The following is a 17,917-nucleotide window of genomic DNA, read 5'->3' on the forward strand; positions in this document are numbered from 1 at the left end:
GGAGTGCGAGTCTTAACAATAATCAAATCTTTACAGATGCAGAGTAGAGGGAGGGTTAAGCACAGGTTAAAGTGTGAATTGTCTCCAACCAGACAGTGAGATTTTGCAAACCCAGACCAGTCGTGAGGGTTACAGGTAGTATGACATGAACCCAATATCCCGGTTGAGGCCATCCTCGTGTGTGGAACTTAGCGATCAGTTTCTGCTCAGTGATTTTGCGTTATGGTGTCTCGTGCAGGCCGAAGATCAGAGGCTGAATGCCCTTAACTGCTGAAGTGTTCCGAAAGGAAGGGAACATTTCTGCCTGGTGATTGTCGAGCAGTGTCCATTCATCTGTTGTCGTAGCGTCTGCATGGTCTCGCTAATGTACCGTGCCTCAGGGCATCCTTTCCTGTAGTTTATCAGGTAGACGATATTGACCGAGTCACAAGAGTATGTACCGTGTACCTGATGGATGATGTTCTCACGTGAGATGATGGCATCTGTGTCGATGATCCTGCACGTCTTGCAGAGGTTGCTGTGGCAGGGTTGTGTGGTGTTGTGGTCACTGTTCTGTTGAAGGTTGGGTAGTTTGCTGCATACAATGGTCTGTTTGAGGTTGCACGGTTATTTGAAGGCAAGTAGTGGAGGAGCGCGGACTTCACAAGATATTCGTCTTCATTGATGATATGTTGAAGGCTCTGGAGAAGATGTTATAGCTTCTTCGCTCTGGGGAAGTACTAGACGACGAAGGGTACACTGTCTGCCGTGTCCCATGTTTTTCTTATGAGGTGGTCTTATGGGGCGCCATGGTAGTACAGTGGTTAGCACAGCTGCTTCACAGCTCCAGGGACCTGGGTTCGATTCCTGGCTTAGGTCACTGACTGCGCGGAGTATGCACATTCTCCCTATGCCTGCATGGGTTTCCTCCCACAGTCCAAAGATGCGCGAGTTAGGTTGATAGGGCAATTTTAACATAGCCATAGTGTCCCAAAATATGTAGATGCATAGGTCTGTGTAGTTTTTTACCATGACACATCGGAACTGTTGATTGATGAGTTGAGCGTCATATCCTGTTCTTAGGAGGGCGTCATTCAGCATCTGCAGGTGTCTGTTGCGATCCTCCTCATCTGATCAGATCCCGTGTAAATGGAAGGCTTATCCATAGGGGATGGCTTCCTTTAACATGTTTAGAGTGGAACCTGGAAAAGTGGAGCATTGTGAGGTTATCCATGAGCTAGTAGTACAACGAAGTGCTGAGGTGACTGTCCTTGATGGCGATGCGTGTGTCCAAGAATGCAACCTATTCTGAAGAGTTTCTATGGTGAGTCTGATAGTGGGATGGAACTTGATGTCATTATGTAGTTGTTTTAGCAATTGTTCGCCACGAGTCCAAAAGGAGAAAAGTGTCATCGATGTATTTAGTGTATAGCATCAGTTGAAGGTCCTGTATGGTGAAGAAGTCTTGTTCAAACCTGTGCACGAAGATGTTGGCATATTGAGGTGCGCATTTGGTCCCCATGGCTGTTCCATGTGTCTGGAGAAAGAAATGGTTGTTGAAGGAGAAGATATTGTGGTCCAGGGTGAAGCGAATGAGTTGTAGAATTGTGTCTGGAGATTGGCAGTTATAGCAATGCTGTCATCGTGGGGGATGCTGGTGTAGAGTGCTGAGACATCCAGTGTGACGAGGTGTGTTCCTGGTTCAACTGCTCCACGGGTGCTGAGTTTCTGTAGGAAGTCCGTAATGTCGCGACAGAAGCTGGGGGTTCTTTGTACAATGGGTTTCAGTATGCCCGACATAGCCAGAGAGGTTCTCATTCAGAGTCCCATTGCCTGATACGATGGGACGGCCAGGTGTGTTGGCTTTGTGCATCTTCGAGAGGCAATAGAGATCTCCAACACGAGGAGTGGATGAGGGCACGGAGGCTGCCCCGAAAGTCCCGATCAAATGTCTCAGTCTGTTGAATTGGAGGGGTGTGTTCTTCGGTTGGATTTGCAGGTAACTGTCTGTAGTGTTCTTCATTGTTCAGCTGTTGGTGCAGTTCTTTGGAGTAATCCATTTTGTTCAGTATAACGATGGCCCTTCCTTTGTCTGCTGGTTTGATGACAATGTTGCGGTTGGTCTTAAGCGCGCGGATGGCATTGCGTTATGCTTGGGTGACGTTCAGGCTGTCTTCCGAGTGCAGCTGATGAATCTGGAGTTGACACACCTCTTGACGGCTTAGGCACACATATCAAGGCAAGGGCAGCGACCTTCTGGAGTCCATTTCGACTCTTTCCTCTTCGGTTGCTGCACCGCAGATCTGTCGGCTGTTTCGGTTCATTGGCTGTCTCATCAGGTTCACTGTTGGCCTCTTGGGGTTTGTGGAAGAACTCCCAAAGCCTCATTCGCCTAATGAATTCCTCTGTATCCATTGAGACTGATGGGGGTTCATTTTGGTGGTGGGACAAAAATCGAGCCCTCAGCTGACAGCTTCGATTGTCTGGTTGAAGTGTGTAGTCCGACAAGTTGACAATGGACTTCCCTGTGGTGGTACTGTTTTCTACTGTGGTACCAGGGTAGGCTTGGTTGCCACTGGTGGTGATGTAAAGTTTCCTGTTCTTGATGTGCATGTAGATGGCATAGTCTGCTTGGCAGTGTTTTGCAGCTGGTTTGCTTCTTGAGCACAAGTTGAGAACGTGGACTATGTTGGTTTCCAGGTTGCGGCATCTTCTGTAGAGCTGGTGTATGAGGTGATTGAGGAGTGAGAAAGAAGTCTGATGGCAAAGTCTCTCAGCGTAGTCTGTTACAGATTGACCTGAGTGGGTTTGTGATCTGTAGCCTTTTTGGTATCTTGTCTGCTTTCTTGCATCTTCGTAGAAACTTGATGTGTGTTGATATGTGGTAGTTATCATGGTCTACTCTCCAGAATTGGTTACTTTCTTGGACACATGCATCTCCATCAAAGATGGTCACTTCAGCACTTCACTGTATCGCAAACCGACAGTTAACCTCACAATGCTCCCCTTCTCCAGCTTCCATCCTAAACAATTTAAAGAAACCATCCCTTACGGACAAGCCCTCTGTATACATAGGATCACAACAGACACCTACAGCTGCTGAAAGACACCCTCGTAAGAACAGGATATGGCGCTCAACTCATCAACTGACAGTTCCAACGTGCCATAGTGAAAAGCCCGCAGACCTCCTCAGAAGACAAACACGGGACACAGCGGACAGAGTACTCTTCATTATCCAGTACTTCGCCAGAGTGGAGAAGCTATGACATCTTCTCCAGAGCCTTCAACATGTCATTGATGAAGACAAACATCTCGCCAAGGCCATCCCCACACCTCCACTACTTGTCTTCAAATAGCCGCGCAACCTCAAACAGACCATTGACCACAGCAAACTACCCCCAGCCTGCAGGAGAACAGCGACCACAACACCACACAACCCTGCCACAGCAAGCTCTGCAAGACATGCCAGTTCAACAGATGCCATCATCTCACGTGAGAACACCATCCACCAAGTACACGGTACATATTCTTGTGACTCGGCCAACATTGTGTACCTGAAACACTGCAGGAAAGGATGTCCTGAGGCATGGTACATTGGCAAGACCATGCAGACACTACAATGGATGAATGGACACCGCTTGACAATCAGGCAGGACTGTTCCCTTCCCGTCAGGGAACACTTCAGTAACCAACAGCATTCGGTCTCTGATCTTCAGATAAGTGTTTTCCAAGACGGTCTTTATGAAATACAACAACGCACAATCACTGAGCAAAAACTGATAGCCAAGTAGCGCATATGAGGAAGGCCTCAACTGGGATCTTGGGTTCATGTCACACTATCTGCAACTTGCGTGGGCTTGCAAAATCTCACCAATTATTCTGGCTGGAGACAATTCACACCTCTTTAACCTGTGCTTAACGCTCTCCACTCACATTGTCTGCATTTGCAAAGGCTTAATTAAGACTCGCATCCCAACCATTATCTTGCAAATGAGTTTGTGTCTGTATGTGCCCTATTTGTGAAGTGAACTCTTCATTCACCTAATGAAGGGACAATGCTCCGAAATCTCGTGCTAAATAAACCTGTTGGACTTTAACCTGGTGTTGTGAGACTTACTGTGAGCAACTCCACATCATAATAGCTAAAGGGCAGTCAATTTGGAATGCTACACCCCATACACAGTATTTTGAAATATTGGGCAGGATTTTCAGGTGTGCCCGCAGTGCCTTTCTCACAGCAGAAGGCAGCATGTTGTTGGCCAGAGGTGGGGTCTTTTAGTCCTGCCACTGTCAATGGGATTTCCCATTGACTCTACACTATACTTCTGGGAATTTTGTGGCGGCCCCACACTGCTAGGAAACACATGAGGGGCATGCCATCAATGGCACCAGCTGGAAAGTTCCACTAGACAAACACTGCAGTTATTTCCCCACATATTTATAAATTCCCCAAATCTCCAGGCTGTGAATAAGTAATGTGAAGCCTACCAACTTCTTATCTCCAGTACACAAACTCCTCACGCTGATGCTATTAAAACCACTACTTGATTAGGTGTTAAACCCACTACCTGCAAGGGCAATAGATGGTGCTACATATGACTAGTCCTTGCCAGATACTTCAGAAATGTCTTTGGGATGAATGCCTGAAGGAGTGGAATCCTTAATTGAAGAAACACCATTGAAACATATCTGACTAATCTCTGAATTATCCAAAGTTACATCTGCATCCACAAATTGCTAAGTACAAGTCAATGAAAAAAGCAATCACGATCATTCCATAGGAACATCATGGTTCAAGTCACTGCTTTAAAGGGGTGCAGAGGACAAGATCTTTGATGATAGTCAAAAATGAAAGAACTTAAAATGCTTTTAAAAAATGCAGATCAACCAAGGTTACAAGTGCAACAATGGCATAGTCGTTAGCATGGTTGCCTCAGCGCCAGGGACCTGGGTTCCAATTCCCGACTTGAGTCGGTGTGTGTGGGGAGCCTGCCAGTTCCCCATGTCTGCATGGATTTCCTCTGGGTGCTCCAGTTTCCTCCCACAGTCCAAAAGACATGCTGGTTAGGTGCTTTGGCTATGCTAAATTCTGTCTCAGGTGTAACTGAACAGGCACCTAAGTGTGAAGACTAGGGTATTTTCACAGCAACTTCATTGCAATGTTAATGTATACCTATTTGTGACACTAATAAATAAACCCTAAAACAGAAGAAAAAAATTACTAAATGGTCAATATCAGCTACTAAAGCAGTTTCAGCATAGTTGTAGAACGAAGTTTTGAAACATGCTAAGTTGTTCACAGCATAAATATATTAAAAAAAAGAGGAAACAGTTCAGACTTCCTATTAAATATATTGTGGCGTCCCTCTGAGAGGTAAGTTTATACCATGGTTCAAAACTGTAAATTTATAGAGAGCTTGCAGCTAACTTCATAACATTGCATTAATATCTGGTTTAATACTCTTCTCCTGCTACGCCTGTTTAAGTGGAAAGATAGAAAGGAGTCTCAACATATTCCAGAAACAAAATGACAACTTAAGTTTGGATAGATAAGAGCTTTATTTCCATACTATTTCAATATGCAACTATGTAATGTAGCCAGAATTTCAAAAGAATTTGCGATTAATCAGTCTCCTCCTGCATTCTGCTTAATTTTCAAACAACCAAGTATCAATAATAGAAAGCAAAAGGAGGTTTTTGTGCAGACTGTAGTAAAACTGAAGTCAAAAATGTTGTTAGCATCCAATGATGTGTAATAAGCTTAAATTTTTATCCTCCTGGGTGCCCGACTTGCTCTCTTCAACAGACAGATTTAATAAGTTGTATCAAGATGACAGGCACACTTTCATACTGCAAAATGGTAAGCCAAAAAGTACATACTGATTAGTTTTCCAACTTGTTTTCACCTTTAATTTGGAGAATCATTGAAAGATGCTTCACAGTAGTATGATCAGCCAAAAAAATTACACCAATCCAAAGTAGAAATATTAGGATCGGTAATATTAGGATTGGTCAAAGAGAAAGGCTCTAAGAGACTTACTGGAGAGAACAGGCAGATCTAGCAAAATAATTCAATAATTCAGGGCCTAAATGACTGAAGACATGACTGCCAAACATTGGCCAAAGGAAGTGGGGATGGCACAAAAGGCCAGAAATGGAAGAACACAGTTCTTTGGAGGATTTTATAACTAGGATTTAAGCTTAATAGCTAGAACCACATTTTCTGGATTAGACAGGAAGAATATTACATACAATTTCTGCAGGTTTCTGTGCATTATTTCCACCAACAGGAATTAGACATCTCAATTTAATGTTTACTGAACTAAGAGTACAATAACCGTACAGTTAATACATGCACATAATCATAGTGAAAATATATAGCATACAATAAAATATTTACTAGTGTTTTGATTACTCCTTTCTAGCATCGTTAGACTTGCCAAAACCATAGTACCTGATGTACATACTTGACGCAACTTAGCTTCTATGCCCAGGTCTATTATAATTGAACAGAGTAACAGACTGGCCTTGAGCCTTGAAGGCCAGTTCTTAGGTCCATATTAGAACATAGAAAAACTACAGCACAACAGGCCTTTCAGCCCACAAGGCGCCAAACATGTACCTACTAGGCTTACCTATAATCCTCTATCTTACCAAGTCCCACATACTCATCCAGAAGTCTCTTAAAAGACCCTATCGAATCTGCCTCCACCACCACCGCTGCCAGCAACCGATTCCACGCACCCACCACCCTCAGTGAAAAACTTACCCCTGACATCTCTTCTGTACCTACTCCCCAGCACCCTAAACCTGAGACCTCTTGTGGCAGCCATTTAAGCCCTGGGAAAAAGCCTCCAAGAATCCACTCGATCAATGCCTCTCAACATCTTATACACCTCTATCAGGTCACCTCTCATCCTTCATCTCTCTAAGGAGAAAAGACCGAGCTCTCTCAACCTATCCTCACAAGGCATGCCACCCAATCCAGGCAACATCCTTGTCAATCTCCTCTGCACCCTTTCTATGACTTCCACATCCTTCCTGTAATGAGGCGACCAGAACTGAGCACAGTACTCCAAGCGAGGTCTGATCAGGGTGTTATAGAGTTGCAGCATTATCTCCCGACTCCTAAACTCAATTCCTCGATTGATGAAGGCGAGTACACCATATGCCTTCTTAACCACATCCTCTACCTGCGAAGCTGATTTGAGCGTCCTATGAACCCGGACCCCAAGATCCTTCTGATCTTCCACACTGCTAAGAGTCTTATCTTTAATATTATATTCCTTCATCCCATTCGACCTGCCAAAATGAACACCACACACTTATCCGGGTTGAAGTCCATCTGCCACTTCTCCGCCCAGTCTTGCATCCTATTTATGTCTTGTTGCAACTTCTGACATCTCTCCAAACTATCCACAACGCCTCCAACCTTTGTGTCATTGACAAACTTACCAACCCATCCCTCCACTTCCTCATCCAGGTCATTTATAAAAATCAGAAAGAGCAAGGGTCCCAGAACAGATCCCTGGGGCACTCCACTAATGACCGACCTCCATGCAGAAAAAGACCTATCTACAACCACTCTTTGCCTTTTGTGGGCAAGCCAGTTCTGGATCCCATGCCCCCTCACTTTCTCAAAAAGCCTTGCACGGGGGACCTTATCGAACGCCTTGCGTTCTTTTTAAACAATTATAATCACGTAAAGACACATTGAGACAGAACAAAATGCAACTGTCATATGATTACTAGTGACAGTAGGCATAAAAAAGTAAGGTTATAAGAAAATCAATTTTGACCCAAGCAATAAAAACTTCATGCTGAAACCTACTCAGCAATGGCAACTTGGTATCTTGTTGGTATCTTGAATTCCACAAAAGAATTATGCTGATTTAAGATTATCAAATGTGTTCTTCTATTCTGACAGCATCAAGTTCAGTAGAAGTTAAGCAATAAACAGCATAGCTGGATTCGTTTCAATCTTTTGGACAAGGTACTTGGTTGCTACAAGATACTTAAATAGCTCCCTTGTTTACACAGCCAGGTAATAACTCATACAACACTCATCACAATACCTCAAAAAAAGCAACAAAAGGCAGCTGGAGGGTAAGTTACTTGTTGAACTCATGATTTTAATCAAATAGTAATGGAAAGGCCTGCAATAGGATATGACAATAAGTGGGAAATAATGTTGACAAAGGTCAGGAGCTCACCCAAGTCAGAATCTGTATGCTGTTATAATGGAGTTATAAAATCTAATAAAAGCAAATTACTGCAGATGTTGGAATCTGACGCCAAGAGAAAATACTAGAAAATCTCTGCAGGTCTGGCAGCATCTGTAAGGAGAGAAAAGAGCTGATGTTGAGTCTAGATGATCCTTTGTCAAAGCTTTCACTTTGTCAAAGTTGTCAGACCTGCTGAGATTTTCCAGCATTTTCTCTTTTGGCATAAAATCTAATGTTTTGTTTAAAGTAACTTCTAAAGTTATCAATTTTATCTACTGGCATCTGACTCACTCAAAATGACCAGTCTACAAGACAACAGTCTGAGTAGACAAAAGTGCAACTCAGAATTAGGACTGAATACGCTTCTCTACATTTGCAAAAACAGGAATCTATTCAATCACTTGGGGGGCCTCAAGTCAAAGCTAGTTCTGCTTTCATCAGATGATTTGCAAGTGCACAGTTCCATCATTAGTTGCAGAGTTAACAATCTGGAAGTGAATATCAGTTGACGTTTTTCTTCTCCATAAGTTAGAGATGCCAGGATCGATGGCAAGACTCAGCTAACTCAACACAGACAAGCAATCAAACCTGGAACTATATCTGTAGCTTTTTAGCAACTGATGAAATCTGATAAACAATTATAGATTTAAATATTATTTGCAGAATGAAGCTAACTAATGAACCAATGGCACGGATTTTTATAATAAATTTGAAAGATATGCCAAATCAATGTTTCAAAACACCAACTTACAGGTTGAAGGACTGCTTCATCTTCAGACATGGGCTCATCCACCATTTGCTGCCCATCCTGCTATAAAAGTTAAACAGAAAACATTAATTACAGGCTGTCCAGTTTTTTTTTTAAATACTAACACAAATAACTCAAGACTAACAGTGAAAAGTTTCTATTAAAAATTTGTTCTATTGAACATTACCAATTGGCATCTGCTAGTAGGGAATCTTCACAAAAAAGGCTAAAAAGTGACGTTTTATTTAGCAGTGACTGGATATTACGTTTTAATCATAAGGGCATAAAGTTCCATGGCAATTTTCTTCATCAGGAAGCTGAAATCAGCTAAAATCCAATGCAAGTTATCTTTTGGTAATTCATTTAATAGTTCCATTAAAGTCTAATGTTTGAACCACATTCAACTCACCAGAAATTATGAATTCAGCATAAGAACATACTGCATAATCCACTCTCCTTTTATGTTACGTGGTGTGCATAACCCACACCATAGCCATGGTCACAATATCAAACCCTAACTCAGACAAATTCCTTCCATTTCCATAGCTTTAAAGGACAATACAACATTTTGGAGTAATTTTCATATTATGCACATGCAACTCTATTCACCAGCAAAAATCCCAGTCCTAGGCTAACCAAAGCATCTCCATTTTTGAAACTAGACGCTATATTTTAATAAAATTACAATTTCTAAGGGGTACTGAGAGTTAGTTTGAATACTAGGCTAGTTCAGAGTATTTATACTAAATACGTTCTGATTAAGATTTAATGGTATTCTGTAATTAGGACCCAAAACAAATCATCTGGTACTTGTCAGATATGTGGGATCTTGGCTGTCACCTTTCCTACATCAAAATAGTGATTCTGCTTCAAAAGCACTGTTTTGAATGCCATTTGGCTGTAAAAAGCACTATATAAGCAAGTAAATTATGGGAAAAGTATCCACTACACTTTAATGTCACATCATCTGCCTTACTATGTATCACATATCCAGTACTGGTGATGAAACAATCTTCTTCACGTAACTTTATGAGGTAACTTTTACTCCAATATAATCAGGTTTAGGAGGACAGGCACAATAATTGTAGCTATACACTTCTCGCTTCTTTTTTAAAAATAAGAAGTTTGTTCATAAGGAATTTTATTGCAAGCGATTGCACTATGGCATCACCAAAACTATACTGAACCTTTGGCAGATGAGATACTATCATGAGATGAAACAGCACATAAAACCTACAAGAAGAAGAAAAAAATACACTGGCTAAATAGCAAGCGCACTTTTGGATCTTGCCCCTTAGATTGTGGGTTTAGTAGAGCCTAGCTCAGATCCATGTGGTTAGTGTTGTTTTTAGGGCAGCAAGAAACAGGAGAAATGAAATGTTAGGCTTTACTGGACAGTGAAGAGAAAATAGACAAGGGTGCACTGCATTCTGCAGTGATCAGAGACTTTCACCTGAACGTTCTCATCAGCCCTCATCACATGGGTAATCACATTCAAACATGAGTCCCAGGGGTGAAAGAGCATTTTGACCATCCTGTGTCATATTGTACAATATAGTTTGAGCCTTCAGTTAACACAAAAGGAATAATATGACTGAGGCTTTTCCCCATCTCTCCAGGAAGGTTACCTGTATTAAACCCTGACTGCTGCAGAGGTTGTCCTATCACAATTAAAATAAATTTTGTGGCATTGTACTTCTCACTTTTTTTTAAAAAAGAAAGAAGTTCCTGTGAAAAACAAAGTCATGTGAATGTACGACAGCTATCTTGATAGAAAATAAAACCTTGGAGGAAAATCTGAGAAGGGATATGGTTTAGAATCAATGATAATGCATACAGAAATGTTTCTGAGATTCAAGGACCTGCCTGTGAAACAGTTAGTATTTTCCAGTTGATCCAAGAAACTGAAAATAAAGTTAATCCAGAATAAATAATCTGTTTAAATCCACTGTTTTGTGATTGTGCATGCGTCAAGTTTAATCTTGCAATATTCCCATTTTCTTGAAGATTTTGAATTCTACATTTAATCACATTGAAAACTAGCTAACTAATAACCAGAACACTGAACTTTGAAGCAACAAAAGAATGAAAGGTTATCAAAGTATCTAAAAGTGTAGGAATGAGGAATTATCTCCTTTAATGGAAGACTCCTGAATATGGGGTTATAATCTTAAAATCAGAGCTCAGCCATTTAGGAATGAAATCAGAAAGTATGTTTTTCACACAGTTATGGAAATCCGACTTGCTCTGCAAAAAGGATATGGAAATTTTTCAAGACAAAGATTGATTTTTGTTGGGTAAGATCCACAAGAGATATGGAATGAAAGCAGGTAAGTGGAGCTAAGATACAGATCAGCCATCATCTACAGATAATTGTGTTCATCAGCTGAGGCAGAGTTTAAAAATTGGCAAGTCATGTTGCAGATTTATAGAACCTTAGTTAGGCCACACTTGGAATACAGTGTTCAATTCTGGTTGCCACAAGACCAGAAGGATATGGAGACTTTGGAGAGAGTACAGAAAATATTTACCAGAATGTTGCCTGGAGGGCATTAGCTATGAGGGGAGGTTGGAAAAACTTGGTCCGTTCTCACTGGAACGATGGAGGTTGAGGGACGATCTGATAGAAGTCTACAAGGACAGCATGGATAGTCAGAAGCTTTTTCCTAAGATGGAAGAGTCAATTGCTAGGGGGCATAGGTTTAAGGTGCAAGGGGCAAGATTTAAAGATGTACGAGGCAAGTTGTTGTTTTTTTTTACAGAGGGTGGTGGGTGCCTGGAACTCGCTGCCAGGTGGTGGTGGTGGTGGAAGCAGAGGCGATAGTGAGTTTTAAGAAACATCTGGACAAATATATGAATAGGGTGAGAACAAAGGGATATGGTTCCCAGAAGGGTAGGGGTTTTAGTTCAACTGGGCAGCATGGTTGGTGCAGGCTTGGAGGGCTGAAAGGCCTGTTCCTGTGCTGTAATTTTCTTCGTTCTTTGAATGGCAGAACATGCTCAAGAGATTGAATGGCCCGCTCCTGTTCCAATATTTCTAAACACAAGTGCCACAGAAGACATTCCATCAAAGAATCTGCAGCCCAAACCTAACTGATGACCGGGGGCTGGGTCTCAACTGGATAAAAGCAAATTACTGTAGATGCTGGAATCTGAAATCAAAAGAGAAAATGCTGGAAAATCTCAGCAGGTCTGGCAGCATCTGCAAGGAGAGAAAAAGCGTTGTCAAAGTTTTGATTGAGGGGCTTGAAACATCAGCTCTTTTCTCTCTTTACAGATGCTGCCAAACCTGCTGAGATTTTCCAGCAATTTCTCTCTGGGTCTCAACTGTTGGGACTTTAGCCAGAGTGAAACCTGTTGTAGCAAATTGAGAAGCCCACAAAGAGCACAGACAGAGCTGGCAATTTGTCAAAAAGACTTCTTATAGCCAATAGGACTGTTTTAGTGGGCTAGTGAAAGACCTGAATCAGTACTGACCCCTCCTGCACATATGGGTGGGCACAGTGGTTAGCACTGCTATCTCTCAGCACCAGGGACCAGGATTCAATTCCTGCCTTGGGTCAATGTCTGTGTAGAGTCTGCATGTTCTCCCCATGTCTGCATGGGTTTTCTCCAGGTGCTCCTGTTTCTTCCCACACTCCTTAACACGTGCTTGTTATATGCATTGGCTATGCTAAAAAAAATTCTCCCTCAGCTTACCCGAACAGGTGCCACAGTGTGACAACTAGGGGATTTTCACAGTAACTTCATTGCTGTGTTAATGTAAGTCTTAATTTTGACTAATAAGTAAACCTTACTTGTGATACTAATAAATAAATTTAAAACTACCCTCTCTGTCCATTGATCTGGTAGAATAAAGGCTTCATTCCCTTCCTCACATTGAGCTGCAAAACTAAATTGTGTTGCAGAAGAAAAGATTAAATGGAAGATGAGAAATGTTCCAAGACTATTCAGTCTTCAGCAGGCCAGTTCTCAACAAATCACTACCAGCAGGTGGTTGAAGCTACTCTGCTAACGGAGTGCATTGCTGACCATTTGCACATGAAGACTGTGACAAAACTATGAGAGAAGTATTTTATTTCCACTCTTCATCTGTCCTTGCCATTAACTCCATTCCCCTCCCATCCCAGTGCCTGATTGGGAACATGCCACCCTATTAATTGAGATTCAACCGTATACTTTAACCATTACAAAGCCTACCTTACATCCACTTGCGTAATATCACCTGTTTCTCCTGCTGAGATCTCAACCAATTCTTTGGCATTTCCAGTCTCAACTATTCCAATGCTCACCTGTCCAGATTATCCTCCTCAATAAAACTTCAGCTGATCAAAAAGTCTGATGCATGATCTGTATGCATCATTAAAAAATCCTGTCCAACCAGATCCCGTGTGTAAGTAGACACTTTCAATAAACAAAGTGAAAACATCTGACAGCAACAAGAGTGATGCGATGGGATGCCAAAGACTGTTAATGCCAGGTTGCAAAGGGCTCCAACGTTGGCCTGTAGTAGTTGATCTTACCCCATCACGTTGGCAAAGAGATCACACTGAATATCAAATGAAGGTAATATATAGTCTTTTGTTTATAATATTCTCCTGCAGCTGCCAGGCAGAGAAGATCATGTTGATTGTGGTTCTTCCAGTTCTGAATAACCAGAGTCAGGATGGATATTTCTGCCAAAATTCAGGCATAGACAAATAATTTTCCAAATATTCAATGTGCTTTCAGAGTTCTACCCAGAACTTAATCACATCTGGTAATGACCTCAACTGCCTTTGTTCAAAAAGGAATTTTTGTTAGCTGATGGACCTTTTTAATCTGACCATGCACCAGAAGACACCTAGATATTCTGCAAAATTGTAACCAGTGCAGAACCTAGCCATCTGTTCATCTTTACTCCCCAACCAATACCAAGCACCTGAAGACAGTTAACACTCTCCTGGATTCACCAAGCTTGTCAGCAAACTATCAGCTGTGGGTCATTGGCCACATTCTCAACTGAGTTAGAGGTTTTTTTTAATTCATTCACAGGATGTGGGTGTTGCTAACTAGGCCATCATTTATGGCCCATTTCCAATTGTCTTCAAGAAGGCAGTGCCAAGCTGCCCTCTTGAACTGCTGCAGTCCATGTGGTGTAAGTACAGCTACAGTGCTGTTAGGGAGGGATTTCCAGGATTTTGACCCAGCAACAGTGAGGGAACAGCAATATATTTCCAAGATAGGATGATGAGTGAATTGGAGGAAAACTTCCAGGCGGTGGCATTCTCACATGTCAGCTGTCCTTCTAGGTGGTAGTGGTTGCGGGTTTGGAAGGTGACACTTAAGAATCTTGGAGTTCTTTCAGCACACCTTGTAGATGGTACAAATAACTCTGTCAGTGGCGGAAGGAGTGAATGTTTGCAAGTGAAGTGCCAATTGAGCAGGCTGCTTTGTCTAGGATGTTGTTGAGCTGAGTGTTGTTGGAGCTGCAATCACTCAGGCAAATGGAGCATATCCCATTGCATCCCTGACTTGTGCTTTGTAGATGGTGATCGGGTTTTGGGGAGTCAGAATCCTTACAGTGCAGAAGGAGGCCTTTCAGCTCATCGAGTCTGCACTGACTCTGACAGATCATCCCACCCATGCTCTATCCTGGTAACTCCACCTTGCTAATCCCCCATTTCCACACACCTTGGGACACCATGGGGCAACTTACCATGGTCAATCAACCTAACATGCACATCTTTGGATTGCGGAAGGAAAACAGAGTGCCCAGAAGAAACCCATGAAGGCACTGGGAGAATGTACAAACTCCACACAGACAGTCACCCACTTGAATCTGGGTCTCTGGCGTTGAGGCAGCAGTGCTAACCACTGTGCCACCACGCCACCCATTAAATAGCCAAAGAAGCTACTCAATTCGAGGACTATTAGGCATGGGTAACAAATGCTGGCCATATCAGCACTGTTCACATCCCTTGAAAGAATAAGTATTGTGATCAGTTAAATACTTCTGAAGTGTAATTACTATTGTAATGTAAGAAACACAGTAAGCTCCTACAAATAATGTGATATTGACCAGGCAATCTGTTTTAGTGGTGTTGCTTAAGGGATACATATTGTAAATATGTCCTAGGCCAACCATCTTCATCAATGATTTTCCTTCCATCATAAGGTCAGAAGTAAAGATGTTTGCTGATGCTTGCACAAACGTTCAGCACCATTTCAGACTCTTCCGATACTGAAGCAATCTGTGTCCAAATGCACAGAGGTCTGGATAATATTCAGGCTTGGGCTAATACATAGCAAGTAAGATTTGCGCCACACAAGTGCTTGGCAATGACTGTGTCCAACAAGAGAGAATCTAACCATCATCTCGACATTCACTGGCATTGCCATCACTGAATCCCACTGTCAACATGGTTACCATTAAGAAACTGAACTGGACTACCAATATTACAACAACAACAGGAGAGGGACTGGGAATCCTGTGTGTTACCCATCCCTAATAGCCCTCAAATTGAGTAGCCGCTTTGGCTATTTAGTGGGCAGCATGGTGGCACTGCTGCCTCTCAGCACCAGAGACCCAGATTTGATTTCAGTGTCAGGTGACTGTCTGTGTGGAGTTTGCATATTCTCCCAGTGTCTGCATGGGTTTCTTCCAGGTGCTCTGGTTTCCTCCCACAGTCCAAAGATGTACAGGTTAGGTTGATTTACTGTGGTAAGTTGCCCTGTAGTGTCCCAAGATGTGTGGATATGGGGGATTAGCAAGGTGGAGTTACTGGGAGAGGGTATGGTTGGAATGATCTGTCAGAGTCGGTGCAGGCTTGATGAGCTGAAAGGCCTCCTTCTGCACTGTAGACATTCTATTTCAGAAGGCAGGTAATAGTCAACCACAGTTCTGTGGGTCTGGAGTCACACGTGGATCAGACCAGATAAGGGTTGCATTTTCCTCCCCTAAAGGACATTAGTGAACCAGGTAGTTTCAAGGTTATTACTAAGACTAGCTTTCAATTCCAGATTTGTATTAATTTAAATTCCACCAGCTGCCATGGTGGGATTTGAACCCCTGTGCCCAGAGCATTAGCATGGCTTATTTGTCCAGTGACATTACCATTACATCACCAACTTCCTCATCTGGCTTCCTTTCATTCTACTGAAGGAATAAATGAACAAGGTAAGCATTATTAATGAAAACGCATCATCAACGAAAAACATTCCAAAAGAAAACAGCCAATCTCCACTACAAATAAAAACAAATCACATTTTGTGGAATAACCTGCTAACAGGTCAAGTCAGACAAAAAAAAAAGACTATTTTGAATGCAGGATCATAAGCCAGTTTGACTTCTTTTCTCTGAAAACACCGGAGTTTCTAATGCATATTTCAGATTCTAATGCAATGGATGCATAATGGGTAGGTTTCTTAAGATTACCTTACTGATCATCACTTATCAGACAAATCTAAATGCTACCAAAATGTTTTGACGATCAAAAGGATGCAGTCCAGTTCAATAGTGGGACGAATGTTCTCAGGGAGGTTCACTACTTTGGTTGGGAAGGTTTAAACTAAATTGGAGTGGAGCTGCACCAGGGCATTCAAATAGAAAAAGGTGTATAAAGGAATGAAAAATGTTGGATAGTACCAGAGAAGGAAGTTTTACCATATTAGAAATCAGTGGACCAAGGACGACTGGGAAGAATACAAAGATAAGCCACGTGAGATATTAAGGAGTTAACATCACATGCAACCAAGAACTTTTGAGTTGATTTCAAAATGACAAGCTTAAGACATCTGTGATTAACAAATTTACCCTTTAACAGTTTTATTTCTTTCAACATAACAATATTATGATCTTAGATGTGGTTAACGTGACTAGTACAAAGGGTGTCTCATGATTGTATCAGATCACATGTGATCTGAAGGATTGTAAAAGCTACATAAAGGAGGGCTATAGCATTGTTTGGTGCGCCTTTGCTACCTGACTCCCAGCACTGAGTGGAAGTTACCTAGCAAACGTTTGCCAGCTTACGTATGTAAGAAGAACAAAGAAGTTTTGAATCAGACAGCAGTTGGTATCTGGCAGCAGTTGGCCTTTGTATCAAAGACAGAAGAGTCTCGTGAAAAACTTAACAATTGAACTTAACAATCGGAGCACTGCTCACAGTGCTCCAACAAGTACAGATGTCCGAGTGGACTGAATGAGCGATCGTCTGGGTGTTGGTAATGAGATGGATGGGCCCACAGGCTAAGATTAGGATTAACCTTAACCTTGGTCTCTCTCACTGAGCTAATACTCAGTCGACCCTCGTCCCCCAAGGCCCTGTATTGACAGCACCCGGAGACAGCTAACATCCTTGAACACCGACTAGTCCTTCGCTGGGCAGTTAGAGTTCCCCGAGTGGCCTGGTGGTTAGAGTCCCCAGGTTTATTCAGTAAGAAAATGGAGGGTTTGAGTCCCCCACATGTACCTGGAGGTTAGCGTCCTCAGGTTTTTGGTATATTAAATCTGGGAGGTTTGAGTCCCCGGTGGCCAGGGTTCGTAGGTTGGTAGAATTTGAGGTTCAAGTCCTCAGACGTAGTAACAGGTGGGAATTACTAGGGAAATATTATAAATTAACTGGTAAGATGGAAAACTGATTCAAAAAAAAAATTAAGGTTGAGTTAATAATTTGAGTAGATTTTGTATTCCATTGTTTGTGGTCTGGTTGCTTGTAGAATATAGGTGGCTGTTGTCGTCTTAGATCAAGAGCAGGAGTTGTTAAAGTCTGTTTGTTCTTGCGGAGTATTTGTTAAATTGTTTTCAGAAACAAAAGGTAAAAGGGTGGGAATTAGATGAAGTTGGAGACATGACTACACGTGCCGATCGAAAGGAAGTAACCAAAAAATCAAAGCTGGCCAGCTGGGAAGATAATGCACATAGGAGGGGGATCAGTGAATGTGATGAAGGGAAACTCAAAACTTGGGAAATGTTGAAGTGGGA

General features: G+C 42.2%; 1 protein-coding gene across 7 annotated transcripts in view; it reads right to left on the reverse strand.

Moving 5' to 3' along the window:
* The window catches only part of rps6ka3a (ribosomal protein S6 kinase a, polypeptide 3a), a 110,608-nt gene that overhangs the window by 74,940 nt on the left and 17,751 nt on the right, over positions 1–17,917 (reverse strand). For 6 of the 7 annotated variants that reach the window (XM_080204078.1, XM_080204075.1, XM_080204079.1 and 3 more), the window contains one exon: positions 8,956–9,015. In XM_080204078.1, the coding sequence (XP_080060204.1) occupies positions 8,956–9,015 (60 nt within the window). Of the gene's footprint in view, positions 1–8,955; positions 9,016–17,917 lie in introns of those variants that run through there. The other variant, XM_080204076.1, reaches the window with a different exon arrangement.

The sequence above is a fragment of the Carcharhinus amblyrhynchos genome, chromosome 15, assembly GCF_965287045.1.
Source record: "Carcharhinus amblyrhynchos chromosome 15, sCarAmb.v2.hapA, whole genome shotgun sequence".
In the NCBI taxonomy this organism is placed as follows: Eukaryota; Metazoa; Chordata; class Chondrichthyes; order Carcharhiniformes; family Carcharhinidae; genus Carcharhinus; species Carcharhinus amblyrhynchos.